At 48.4% G+C, this 13,982-nt stretch overlaps 1 protein-coding gene across 2 annotated transcripts in view; it reads left to right on the top strand.

Moving 5' to 3' along the window:
• Window positions 1–1,804: 1,804 nt before the first annotated feature.
• Window positions 1,805–13,982, top strand: part of LOC140201918 (calsenilin-like) — a 136,687-nt gene continuing 124,509 nt past the window's right edge. The window contains exons 1-2 of one of the 2 annotated variants that reach the window (XM_072266716.1): window positions 1,805–2,660; window positions 4,599–4,767. In XM_072266716.1, coding sequence (XP_072122817.1) covers window positions 1,905–2,660; window positions 4,599–4,767 — 925 coding nt within the window. In that variant the 5' untranslated portion in view covers window positions 1,805–1,904. Of the gene's footprint in view, window positions 2,789–4,598; window positions 4,768–13,982 lie in introns of both variants that reach the window. The other variant, XM_072266717.1, reaches the window with a different exon arrangement.

Below are 13,982 nucleotides of genomic sequence, written 5' to 3'. Positions count from 1 at the left end.
AATGGATGCAGCACTGCAGCAATGTTTGGGAGGAACTGGTGTGGCAGTAGTTTACAGGGCCCAAGTATGACCTGAGTTGTGACACAGTTTCTGGTTTGGGTGCCTGTAGCACTGCTTCAGTCTTCTCTCGTGGCTTATGTAAGCCCTGCTTGTCAATGACATGTCCACGATATGAGATTTCATTGTTGAAAAACTCACATTTCTTTCTCTTTGTGCACAGACCACAGTCACTCAGCCTGGTAAGCACTTTACCAAGGTTCTGGAGGTGCTCTTCAACATTCTCACCAGTCACAATGATGCCATCAAGGTGACATTGTGTTCCTGGGATATCTGGGAGCACTTGGCCCATTGCTCTGTGCCAAGTTGCTGGAGATGATGTGACACCAAAGGTGAGGCAATTATACTGGTACAGTCCCTTGTGAGTGCTGATTGTGAGGGACTTCCCACTTGACTCTTCAATCTCCATTTGCAGATAGGTTTGTGATGAGTCAAACTTTGAAAACCCCTCTCAGCCTGCCAAAGATTCAAAAATATCTTCTATTCATGGCAGGGGATACTGCACAGCATGCGGTACCCGGCTGATAATCACCTTGAAGAGACTGTCTCAACACCGCACACAAAATTAAAAGAGTCCAGGCATATTCTATGACTGTCTTGGAGTCCAAAATACGCCCCACCAGTTGATCTTCCCCACCCATTTTGTGAGTTACAAACACAATACAAAGCATAATTCCCTAAATGTCCCATTACCACTTGGTCATCTGTATTATTTTATTTAGAGATTGCCCACCTAATCAAAGGACGATTTACAATGACCAATTAACATACTAACAGTACGTCTTTGGACTGTGGGAGGAAACCCGAGCACCTGGAGGAAACCTACCTGGTCATGGGGAGAACGTACAAACTCCTCAAAGCTGACGTTGGGATTGAACTCTGAACTCCGACACCCCGAGCGATGCTGCCTATAGAGTTGCACAGCATAGAATTAGGCCCTTCAGCCCGTCCTGCACATACTGTAACTCCAGTTAACTGCGATAGGCCTACGGCCTTCTACAGCTCGGTGATTCAAGTACGTACCTTCTGCAGTAGCTTCTTAAATGTAGTGAAAGTCTTTGCCAGCACCATCCTTAAAAAACCTTTCCTCTCTCTCTTCCCCTCTTCCTCCCTTTCTCTCTCTTACACTGTCACTCTCTCCCTCCCTCTGTCCCTCTCTCTCGCCCTCTCCCTCTCCGTCTATCTTTCCCTCTCTCTGACATGCACACTCTCTCTCTCTCTCTCTCTGCCCAGCTGGATCCACCTATCTCTCACCTCAACCCGACCCCCTCACTTCTCAACACCGCCACCCCATTTTCACTCTCGACCCTCAGGCCTGATGCTGGGTCTCCACCTGAAACAGCAACCGTCCCTCTGCCTCCACGGATGCCACCAAGTTCCTCCGTCGGTTTGTTTGAGGTAATTTTCAGGGTCTTTTGTTTTGCATTGAGAATACGCGGGCAACACTTCCTCAGGGCTATCACTGGCACGTTGGACTGAATGGCCTCCTGTTTTTTTTTGGGCTTCTGACTGCCCCTTGTTACAGCTGACTGACACCGTGATGCAGACCGGTGACCCAGAGAGTCACAGGCGGTGGCTGGCATCAGGTATGCTGAGGCTGCTCTCTGGGGACTGGTGTGAAGCAGAACTCAGGACTCATCGCCGGGTAAGAATTACCACTCAATCGTGACCGGCTGGGACAGGCCTCGTGCTGTACAACATCACCGTTCGTTCAACATTACCCCCTTCCTGCGGAGAAATATCTGTCCGATTATGTCAGTGTCGCCGGCTTCCTGCTTCACAGGCCGTCCACGTTTCCAGCCTGACAGAGCAGCAAGACCTCTGTTCTAAATATAGGTTTATTCCCAATGGGAGAAACTCCTGCCTGTGGTGTTCATGAAGAATCCTCCAGTCTCTTCTATCCCGTCCTCCGGAACTTAAATGGCTGTGACGCAGAATTAGTCCTCCCTCCCAACAGCATTTTAGCTGTCTCTGTATCTTTGTCTTTGCCTCTCTCTCTCTCTCTCTGTCTCTCTCTCTCTCTCTCTCTCTGCCCGTCTCTCTATCTTTGCCTCTCTCTCTGCCTCTGTCCGTCTTTGCCTCTCTCTGTCTCTCTCTCCCGCTGCCTCTCTCTATCTTTGCCTCTCTCTCTGCCTCTGTCCGTCTTTGCCTCTCTCTGTCTCTCTCTCCCGCTGCCTCTCTCTATCTTTGCCTCTCTCACTGCCTCTGTCCGTCTTTGCCTCTCTCTATCTTTCTCTGCCTCTATCTCTCTATCTTTGCCTCTCTCTCTGTCACTTTCTCCCTCTCCCCCTTCCCCCACACTCTCTCCCTCCCTCTCTCTCTCCCTTCCTTGTGCCCTGCTCTCCCCCTCTCTCAACCCCTCTCTTTCTCCCATCTCCCTCTCCCTCTCATCCCTTCCCCCTCAATTCTCTTCTTACTCTGCCTCCCTTCCCCCCTTCACTCTCTTCACCCTCTCTGCCTCAGAACTCTCTGTGCCCTCTCAAGCCTGCCTCTCACCCCCTCTAGTGTTACTCTTCCTGTCTGCCTGGCGTCTCATCCAGAGTAACACACTGGTCCCCCACCTCCCCAGCAGTGACCGGCCGACATCAGACACCCAGCCACAGGTGAGCGTTGAAAGAGGAAGGGGAGGTGGGGCGGAGAACTCTCAGGCCCCGGGCACTAGGGCCTCACTCCCCAGCGCTGGAGCAGTCTTATAGTGAACTTCAGAAGCAGATTCATGATCACTTCTAAGGTGTGGAATTTTATTCTTTGTGGCAGCAAGTAAGGGGAGCAATTGGACGGGGTGGGGGTTTGTGGGGTTGAAGGGGATGGGGAAAGGTAGGGTGATTTGAAATGGAGCAACATCCAGAGCAACACACACAAAGTGCTGGAGAATCTCAGCAGGTCAGGCTGCCTCTGTGTAAATGAATGTTTCAGGTTGAGACCCTTCATCAGGACTTGGAGAGGAAGGGGGGGAGATGCCAGAGTAAAAATGTTGGGGGTGGTGGCGGGAGGGGAGGGGAAGGAGGATAGCGGGAAGGTGACGGGTGAAGTCAGGTGGGTGTGAAAGGTCAAGGGCTGGGGAGGAGGGAATTTGATTGGAGAGGAGAGTGGTCCAGAGGAGAAAGGGAAGGAGGAGGGGACCCAGGGGCAGGTGAGGAGAAGAAGTAAGAGGCAAGAGTGGGGAATAGCGGAAGAGGGGAGAGAGAGTGTTTTTTTTTTACCTGAGAGGAGAAATCGATATTCATGCCATCAGGTTGGAGGACGGAATACAAGGTGTTGCTCCTCAGTCCTGAGGGTGGCCTCCGCAATGTGGCCATGGACCGACATGTTGGAGTGGGAATGGGGATAGGAGTGAAAATGGTTGGCCACCAGGAAATTCTGCTTTCGGTGATGAAGCGGAGGTGCCTGACGAAGCACTAATGATCAAAGGGCTTCTCAAATGGCACTACTGTACTGTACCTGTCTCAAACACTTCCACTGGCAGCTCGTTCCAACCACTCGGCATCCACTGCATGAAAGAGTTGCCCCCGGGGTCCCTCTAGTTCTCTGCCCTCTGGTTTTGATCTGACTGATTGATTGATTGAGATACAGTGTGGAACAGGCTTTCCAATCCTTTGAACCGTGCCACCCAGAAATCCCCCTAGACCAATCACAGGACAGTTTACAATGACCAATTAACCTACCAACTGGTACGTCTTTGGACTGTGGGAGGAAACCGGAGCACCCGGAGGAAACCTACGTGATCACAGGGAGAACGTACAAATTCATTACAGGCACCATTGGGGTAAAGATCGTGTTCCACCCCCCTCATGTATGCCCCTTATTACTATAAGATCAGTCATGATCATATGAATGCTAGGATGGGCTAGAAGGGCCGACTGGCCTACTCCTGCTCCTATCTTTTTGGATGCGAGAGAAAGTGATCTCCGTCAGACGTCCCCTGGTAACAGGCTCACGGTTCCCAAACATGCACTGGAGCAGGTTCTGCTTTTAGGTCTCAGGAACTCAATCTGAACCCCCGTGGCTCAAGAGACTGCAGATGCTGAAATCCGGAGTGAAAAAGAAAACAACAAACTGGAGGAGGTACCCAGTGGGTCAGGCAGCCTCTGTGGAGAGAGGTCCATTCCAGTCTGCCCTAAGCATCAAACGCCCATTTCCCTCCAGTCAAAGCTTCGGGCCAGGATCCTGAATCAGGACTGAGAGAGCACGGGAGCACTCTCCCTCCTGGGGCTAATCTCTGCAATTGGAGCAAGGGCAAAACCTGCCCCTTCACCTCCTCCCTCGCCACCGCTCAGTGCCCAAACAGTCCATCCAGGTGAGGCGACACTTCACCCTGAGTCTGCCGGGGTCATCCGGTGCTCCTGGGGCTGCTTCCTCTACATCAGTGAGACGTGCGTGACGTAGATTAGAACACCACTTCACCGAGCACCTTCGCTCTGTCCGCCACAGCTGGCAGGATTTACCTGTGGCCACCTATTTTAATTCAGGTGTTTAATTAAAAGCAGATAAGGGTGGCATTAGGTTGCATTAACACGGACTGTTTGTGCTGCCAATCGCAGGTCAAAGGGCACCCTGAAGGCAGCCATCTTGGACACTCTGCCACAATGGAAGAACCCGTACTGAAGAAAAACCCCGTGGCCTGGCAAAGGCCTGAAGTCGCCAGGAAAGCTGTGATGGAGTGTTGCCTGGTGAAGTGGATCCTCAGTCGGGCAATTCCACACAGAACAGGTAGGAGATTTGATTGAGATACAGCACAGGACATGTCCTTCCGGCCCTTCGAGACGCCCAGCAATCCCCCAATTTAACCCTAGCCTAGTCACAGGGCGACTTACAATGACCAATTAACCCATCAACTGGCATGCCTTTGGACTGTGGGAGGAAACTGGAGCTCCTGGAAGAATCACACAGTCACGGGGAGAACGTACAAACTCTTTACATGCCGCGCCACCAAATGCAGATGTGTGATGCCACAGTGCTTATATGGTCTGCCACCGGGGACGGTCGAGAGGTGGTGTGGAAGTCACAGGGCAGGCTGCCGTCATCAGCATTATGTGGCGTGTTGTATGATGTAGGCGACCGTGATCATGGGAGAGTAGGGGGAGGATTTAATGAGAATCAAGATCAGGTTGATTATCGCCAATGTGTGTCGTGAAATTTTAAAGAGGGATTAGCTGTACTTGTTGCAAGTACATCAAACTATACAGTGAAATCCATCATTTGTTTCAAATCAAATCAGCAAGAATTGCGCTGGGTGCACCCACAGTTCCAACATCAACATAGCACGTCCACAACGTACTAACTCTAACCCGTACGACTTTGGAACGTGGCAGGAAACCGCAGCACCCAGACAAAACCCACGCAGTCACGAGGATTTCACGTACATTTTCCTCACGGTCAGCGGCAGGAATCGAACCTCTATCTTACAGCTGGCACTGTCAGAAGCGGGTGCGTTAACCACTACACTACAGTGCCAACCCACTTGCTCTGTTGCGTTATATGACATTCCCAATTCTCGCTAAGCTCAGGCGGGAGGTACAGGAGCTTTAGGTCCCACACCATCAGTTTCAGGAGCAGTTATTACCCCTCAGCCATCAGGCTCCTGAACCGGAGGGGATAACTTCTTCACTCGCTCCATCACCGAACTCTTCCCACAACCCATGCACTCACTCTCAAGGACTCTTCGTCTCATGTTCTTGATATTTATTGCTTATTTATTTATTCATTATTCTTTTTATATTTGCACAGTTTGTGGTCTTTTATACATTGGTTGTTTGTCCGTCCTGTGCGGAGTGGTCTTTCATTGATTCTATCGTGTTTCTTGATCTACTGTGTATGCCCGCGAGAAAACAAAACTCAGGATTGTATTTGGTGACATACATGTACCATGATCCTCTAAGCGGACACAACCTTGCCGTAGGGTTTGGAGGCTTGCGTGCCTCAATGACCCGGAGAGCTGTGTTGGCTGGAGTCAGGGCTTTGTGCTTTGGCTCTTGGTAGGGTCACCCATGCCAAACAGGTCAAAGGGTAGAGGTCAGACTAAGAATGATCCACCGGTTTTCCAGGTTCAGAGGTTCAGCTCAGGGCTAACAACCCTGACTGGTAAAACAAATATTTAACTTTAAAAAAATATCTGAGGTCTCTTGCGTATTCTTTGTTGTTAATGTTGTAGTGTCTGTGTAGGCTGGGTGTATGTTATTGAAGATTGCCATGTCATTCATGTGAGCTTGCACAGCTTCTGAGTCTCCCTCAGGATCTGACAATAACGACTGGGGAAATCTTGTTGCTCGGAGTCACAGTAAAAGTCTAAGCATCAGATTCTTCTTCAGCCCTTCCCTTTTCCACCTATCACCACCCATCTTCTCAGTCCGTCACCCCACTAACCTGGTCTCACCTCTCACCCGCCAGCTGGTATGCCTCCCCTCTCCCGCCAGTCTTCTAATTCCGCCTTCTTCCCTCTTCCTTCCCAGTCCTGATGACGGGTCTCGGCCCGAAATGTCAAATGTTTATTCCCCTCCTTGGAAACTGCCTGGCCTGCTGAGCTCCCCCAGCATTTTGTGTGTGTCATTCTAACTTTTCTTTTGCTGCCTCTCCGCTGTCACCGCTGGCCTTGATGACTGGTGTAAAACCGTGTGTGTCCTCAGTTTAACCACCAAAACCTCTAATTACTCTCACAAAACCCTTCACAATTTTCAAACCTCGTGCAAACTTCCCCGTCCCTCAGGAGGGTAGTTCCAGCTTCTCTGATCAATACTCCCAGCTGCAATTCCTCAGCCCTGGATGAAACACGGCAGCGTAGCGGCCAGTGCAGTTCTATTCCAGCTCGGGGCATGCTGGAGTTCCGACTTCAACTCCGAGTTTGAACGTGGAAGGTGTGGGTTTCCTCCGCATGCTCCAGTTTCCTCCTGCAGTAAACGCACACACCTGTTAAAAGGTTAGTTGTTCACTGTAAGTGGTCCTGTGATTAGGCCCGGTGGGTTGCTGAGTGGCACAGGACGCCGGGCTGGAAGGGCCAGCCCTGGGCTGTATCTCTCAATAAATAAAACCAAGAATAATTCTCTGAAAAACCTTTACCTCTCCTTCAGTGTAAGACAAGGTATTGGACACAACCTGCGGTCATCGTGCCCGACACCGGCCCCCTAGGCCTGAGTCGACGTAGTAGTAGTAGTGCAGTCTTATCAATCTCTCTGTCAGGTCTCAGTGGGCTGACTAGACTCCAAAGATTCAAAGTACATTTATTAGCAAAGTATGTATACAGTAAACAACCCTGAGATTCATATTCCTCACAGACGGGCACAAAACAAAGAAACCACACAGGTCCCATTCAAAGAATAAACACTATCCATTATTCCAAAGAAAAGTTGCACAGTTTCTACCCTGATGTTTCGCCAGTTTGTAATAGATGTAAATCTGTGAACAGTAACTTGTCACATTCATTCTGGTCATGTTGTAAGCTTTATGCATACTGGAAACGCTGTTTCTTTGAGGCTTTTGGGAAGCGGTGGGAACCAGACCCGCTCATACCCATTCTTGGAGCAACTAGCCCCTATCTTCAGCCAATATGTATGAAAAAATGACTGTATTGTTTAGCATGGTGATTGCTGAGAAGTTAATCCTGCAAATGTGGAAAATGGACTCTGTGCCTATGTATGATCTGTGGCTGAGAGAACTGGCAAATACTTTGCATTTGGAGAGACTGAGACTATGTAATGAGGACAGAGGGGACAATTTTGAAAGGATATGGGGCCCTGTATTGGACTTTCTTACGGGGTGAGGACTGAGGTTTTTTGGTGCAGTGCACCTCTGCTGTGTATGTTTACTTTTGCCTTTACATTTTTCTCCCTTTTGCTGCTCAATATTTAATTTGATTTTGTTATGGTTGTGGTTTTTGTGGATGTGCTTCTTTTTTTTGTGTTTTTTTTGTAATAAATAAAAATAAAAATAAATAATTAAAAAAGGAATCAACGCTAAAAATACCTCCACGTGCAAAAAATGCATGCAAACAACAACAACAAAAAAAGAGCAAAAAACACAGGATATAAAACACAGGATATAAAACGCCTGCTGCATTCACCAGCACTTTGATGTGTGTTGCATCATAAAGTTTGCTAACTTTACGGCTGCAGTACAATGCAATAACATAAAAGGAAATAATACTAACAGAAAAGGAGAAAATGGAATTTAACACAATGTCTATGAATGGAATGAAAAGGCACTGAGTAGTTTATTTTTGTAAATAAAGTTTATTTTGGCTAAAGAAATCATAGAACCGAGCAGCACAGGAATGGCCCCACACACAACATGCTGAATGAACGCAATGGTACGTTTTGTGACTTCAGAACATTAAACTAATTCAAAGGAAGACATGGGGTTTCGTATCATGTGGGTCAAGGTGTATGCAATTCACGTATTTTTACATATAACCTGTAGTGAATTATTTAAACAAACAAGAATGCTTCAACAACAGCATATTTAGAATAGTACTGAAATATTAAACACACGGCACTCAGCAGGTCAGGCAGCATCATTGGAGTCGACGTTTTGGGCCGGGGCTGAGGAGGAAGGGGGAGGAAGCCAGGATAAGAAGTGAGGGAGGAGGGGAAGGAATGTGAGCTGCAGGTGATAGGTGAAACCAGGTGGGTGGGGTGAAGCAAGAAGCGGGAGGTGATAGGTGGAAGAGGTAAAGTGCTGAAGAACAAGGAATCAGATAAGAGAGGAGAGTGGGCGTGGAGAAAGGGAAGGAGGAGGGGTACAGAGGAAACATTCTAGTCCAGTGGAGACGTTGCCCGATTTGCTGAGTTTCTCCGGCATCTTGCGTGAGTTGCTCAAGATTTCCAGCATCCGCAGAGACTCCTGTGTTGCAGAAATGGACAATTCTCACCCACCTGAGATTAGATCGGCTCTATTTGTCGCATGTACATTCCTCATTTCCCACTTGTAGCAAAGCGCTACATCGAAGCCCTGAAACCAACACAGTCCAAGGACGTGCCACAATCGTCGCCATGCTTCAGGTGCTGACATCGCATGCGCACCACACACGCGCCCAAGCCCGTACATCTTTGGACTGTGGAGGAAACCCACACAATCACAGGGAGGGTGTACAAACTCCTTACCGACAGCAGCCGGAACTGACCCCTGATCTGTGACACTGTAAAGTGTCATGCTAGCTGCTACACACCCGTACCGACACTGATGCCTATCAACGGCTCTGAGATTTTCCTGAATTAAACCTGTATCTCTACACACCGTTCCTAAGTACCTGTCCAAATGCCTTTGGAATTAACAACTGAATCTGCTTCTACCACCTCCTCTGGCAGCTTGTTCCAGATAAGCACCACCCTCCATGCAAAAATCTTACACCTCAGACCTCCTTTGACTTTCTTTCCTCCTCACAATAAAGCTGTGCTTTTTAATTCTAGATTTCCCCGCCCTGAGAAAATGACTATGTGTCCGCTACACTCAGTGGCCACTTTATTAGGTACACCCGCACACGAGCTCGTTAATACAACTATCTCATCAGCCAGTCATGTGGCAGCAACTCGATGCATAACAGCATGCAGACACGGTAAAGAGGAAACCCTCCAGTCCTGCCAAAGGGTTTCAGCCCGAAACGTCGACTGTGCTCTTTTCCTAGACGCTGCCTGGCCTGCTGGGTTCCTCCAGCATTTTGTGTGTGTTTCACAAGAGGTTCAGTCACTGTTAAGATGAAACATCAGAATGGGGGATTGAAATGTGATCTAAGTGACTTTGACTGTGGAATGATTGTTGGTGCCAGACGGGGAGGTTTGAGTATCTCAGAAACTGCTAATCTCCTGGGATCTTCATGCACAACAGTCTCGAGATCAGGGGTTCCCAAACTTATTTATGACATGGACAATACCATTAGGCAGGCCCGTGGCATCCAGGTTGGGAACCCCTGTGAGTGTTGAGAGTTTGCAGTGAATGGCACGAAAACCAAAAAACATCCAGTGAGTGGCAGTTCCAGGGGGAGGGGGAATGTCTCGTTAATGAGAGAGGTCAGAGGAGAATGGCCAGACTGGTTCAAGCTGACAGGAAGGTGATAGTAACTCAAAAATAACCACGCATTGCAGCAGTGGTGATGCAGAAGAGCATCTCTGAACGCACAGCACGTCAAACCTTGAAGTGGATGGGCGACAGCAGCAGACGACCGTAAGCAGACACTCAGTGACCACGCTATTAGGTACAGGAGGTCCCACTGAGAGTACAGTACAGTATATGACCCTCATAGTTTTATAGGTCTCTGTAATACGGGTTCCCAGTCTGGGGTCCATGGATCCCTTGTTCAGTGGCATTGGTCCACGGCATGAAAAAGTTTGGGAGCCCCTTGTCTGTAAAGTCACCCCACAGCCTCCAATGTTCCATATGGACGTGCCACGTAAACAAAAGAGATTCTGCAGGCGCTGGAGGAAGTCAGCAGGTCAGGGAGAATAAACGGAGAGGAATAAACAGTGGACGTTCTGGGCCAAGGCCCCTTCATCAGGACTGGAAAGGAAAGGGGAGGATATGACTGTGTCCTTTAAAGAGTCATGGCACAGAGACAATAAACCATTTCCACTGGTATCCTTGGCCTTTTGCATTTGGTTGTGAGGCTGGCTCTAGGCATGTTTGTATTTCCACTGGTATCCTTGGTCTTTTGCATTTGGTTGTGAGGCTGGCTCTAGGCATGTTTGTATTTGCATTATTGATGCTTACCGGGTGATGTCAGGCCACAAGCTGTGTATTAAACATGAGCTGGTGTTTGTTTTCACACCAACCATGTTATGCTTTGAGTTTGTAGGTAAAAGGAGAAACTCACATGAAGGACATCAGTGGTGCCATGGCAACCTTCACTCAGGAGAAGTTGGGGACTGAGCAAAGGTTAGAGGTCAGAGGTTAGGGGTTAAAGGTGAGCATTTGACCATGGAACCAGCAAACTCGCAATGCCATGGTAACGTAGTGATTAGCGCGACACTATTACAGCTCGAAACAGACGTTTGTATGCTCTCCCCATGCCTGCGTGGGTTTCCTCTGGGTGCTCTGGTTTCCTCCCACAGTCCAAAGACATACCAGTTAGTGAGTTAAATTGTCCTGTGATTCATCATCATCATCATAATCATTGAGTGCTGCGTTGTATGACATCATCATTATGTGCCGTTGCGTATGACATGGGTGATCATGGTCTTTGATCATGATTGTTCTTGGCAAATCTTCTACAGAATTGGTTTGCCATTGCCTTCTTCTGGGCAGTGTCTTTACAAGATGGGTGACCCCAGACATTATCAATGCTCTTCAGAGATTTTCTGCCTGGTGTCAGTGGTCACATAACCAGGACTTGTGATATGCACCGGTTGCTCCTACGACCATCCACCACCTGCTCCCATGGCTTCACTTTGTTCTGGCTTCTGCTCTCTTCATTTCCAGTCCTGATGGTGGGTCTCGGCCCGAAATGTCAACTGCTTATTCCCCACCATAGACACTACCTGACCTGCTGAGTTCCTCCAGCATTTTGTGTGTGTTGCTGAGGACGGGGGAGCTGGTGATGTGGCTGAAGTCAGGAATGTTGCTCTAGGCAAGGTTGACAAGGCAGCCAGGGATTGTAATTGGTAATTGTTTATTATTGTCACGTGCACAGAGGAAAAGTGAAACACCTTGTTTTGTACACAGATCATTACAGCACAACTGTGCAGGGAGGTAGTAGAAAGGAAGGCTTAACAGAATGCAGAATAAAGTGGGACAACTACAGAGCATGTACAGTGCAGACAGACACGAAGGTGCAAGGACTGCGGCAAAGCAGATTGTGAGGTCAAGCGGAGGGGGAGAAGATGGCGGCGCGACAGCAGCGTGCGCGCGGCCTCTCCGGTGAATGATATCTGTAATCTGTCAAGTAGGAGACCTTGCACAATTCTGATTTGATGGAGATGGACGTGAAAGTATGGAGGAACATCTGGAAAACTTCTGAAATGCCCACTTCGCTGCCGCTGCTACTGTGTGGAAGCCAGAATCTCCGGAGCAGAAGGCCCCGAAATCCTCGGCTTTGCGTGTTTCAGCGGCCGGGGAGAGGTCAAAGGCACTTGGCAGAGGATGGCGCTCGGGAGGCTGTATCGGAGAGTCTGGTCGGAGGCTCAAAGTTTTCGGACGGATGGACTCAGTGTCGGCTGTGGTCGGCTGCTTCCAAGGCATTGGCAAGTTGACAGTGCCTGGAGGTTTACGGCAGGGAGTTTCTCCCTTTTGCCGCCTGCTATCGGGGACTCGGGAGTCAATCGACTCGGGGACTTTTGAGACTTTATTTACCGTGCCCATGGTTTGTTCTTCATTAAATTATGGTATTGCTTTGCACTGCTGTAACTATATGTTATAATTATGTGGTTCTGTCAGTGTTAGTCTTTGGTCTGTCCTGTTTTCTGTGATATCACTCTGGAAGAACATTGTATCATTTCTTAATGCATGTATGCATTTCTAAATGACAATAAAAGAGGACTGAGTGTTCTCATAATCTAATCTTATTGCATAAGAGGGTTATGCAATAGAGTGTTACACTAATTCAATCATCTTATAACACTGGGTTTCCGGCATCTGCAGAATCTGATGTTTGGGGTAAAGTTTTGAGAGTACAAAGCCTGTATGTGCCTGTCAGGATAAAAGGGAAAGATAACAGGTGTAGGAGCCACATATCTGCTTTCTATCTGCATTGGACTGCGCGTTACCTGTTTGTTATGGTAACGAGTCACGCGAGTGGAGGCTTGGAAAAAGCAAAGGGAATAAGTCACACCTTCATGCTTAGTTCTGTGCAGTAGCTGGGGACAGGAGGATGTCATATCTTTCGTTGACTGCTCTAAAACTCTCAGTTACACTTGGGTAGGCTTAAATTTCATCGCTTCAAGATTGTACATTTGCTAATTGCCAATAAAGGATCAAATACATATCTTTGATGTTTGCAGCCATTATTGGACTGAGAGTGCGTCCTGCAAGTATAACAACCCTGTAGGATCACCAGCAGCGGCAATTGTTTTGGTTTTGGTCTTGGTTTGGTCTGGCTGCCACAACAGGTTTTCGAGAGATGTTGAGGCCCTGGTTAAGAAAAAAAAAGGAGATGCATAACAGGTACAGGCAAGTAGGAATAAATGAGGTACCTATACAAAATGGAAGAGAATACTTAGGAAAGAAATCAGGAGGGCTAAAAGAAGGCACAAGGTTTCCCTAGCTAGCAGACAAGGTGAAGGAGACTCCTAAGGGATTCTACAGATATGTTAAGCGCTAGAGGATTGCAAAGGACAAAATTGGTCCCCTGGGAGATCGGAATGGTAATCCATGTGTGGAGCCAAAAGAGCTGTGGGAGGTCTTAAATGGATTTTTTTGCATCAGTGTTTGGTGGTGGAAAGGCACTGGGAGGAAATTCAAATATTAGAGAGCAAAGCTTTAAGGTGAAAGGGGTAAATTTAAATAGATTAAAGATTAGACTGCAGGGGTATAGAGTAATCAAATCACAGAGAAGTACAGCACAGAAACTGGCCCTTCAGGCCCATCTAGTCCGTGCTGAACCATTTAAACTGCCGACTCCCATGGACCTGGAGGGCTATGGTCCGGGTGCAGGTCGAAGTGACTAGGCAGTTTAAATGGTTCAGCATGGACTAGATGGGCTGAAGGGCCTGTTTCCATGCTGTACTCCTCTGTGACTCTAAGCTGCCCTTGGGCTAGGTGGCAATTGCTTTCAGACATCTGTATCTACTGCCTGATGGGAGGAGGGTGGGGAGAATGTCCAGGGCAGGAGGGGTCTTTAATTATGCTGGCTGTTTTTTCAAGTTCAGCGTGATAACAGGCCCCCCAGCCCAATGAACCCAATTACACCACATCCCCAAGTACACCCGTGTCCCCAATTACACCATCCCCAACAACACCCATGTCCCCAATTACACCCATGTCTCCAACAACACCCACGTCCCCAACAA

The sequence above is a fragment of the Mobula birostris genome, chromosome 8 (genome assembly GCF_030028105.1).
Source record: "Mobula birostris isolate sMobBir1 chromosome 8, sMobBir1.hap1, whole genome shotgun sequence".
Classification (NCBI taxonomy): Eukaryota; Metazoa; Chordata; class Chondrichthyes; order Myliobatiformes; family Myliobatidae; genus Mobula; species Mobula birostris.
This window is presented reverse-complemented; position numbering and strand designations above follow the sequence as displayed.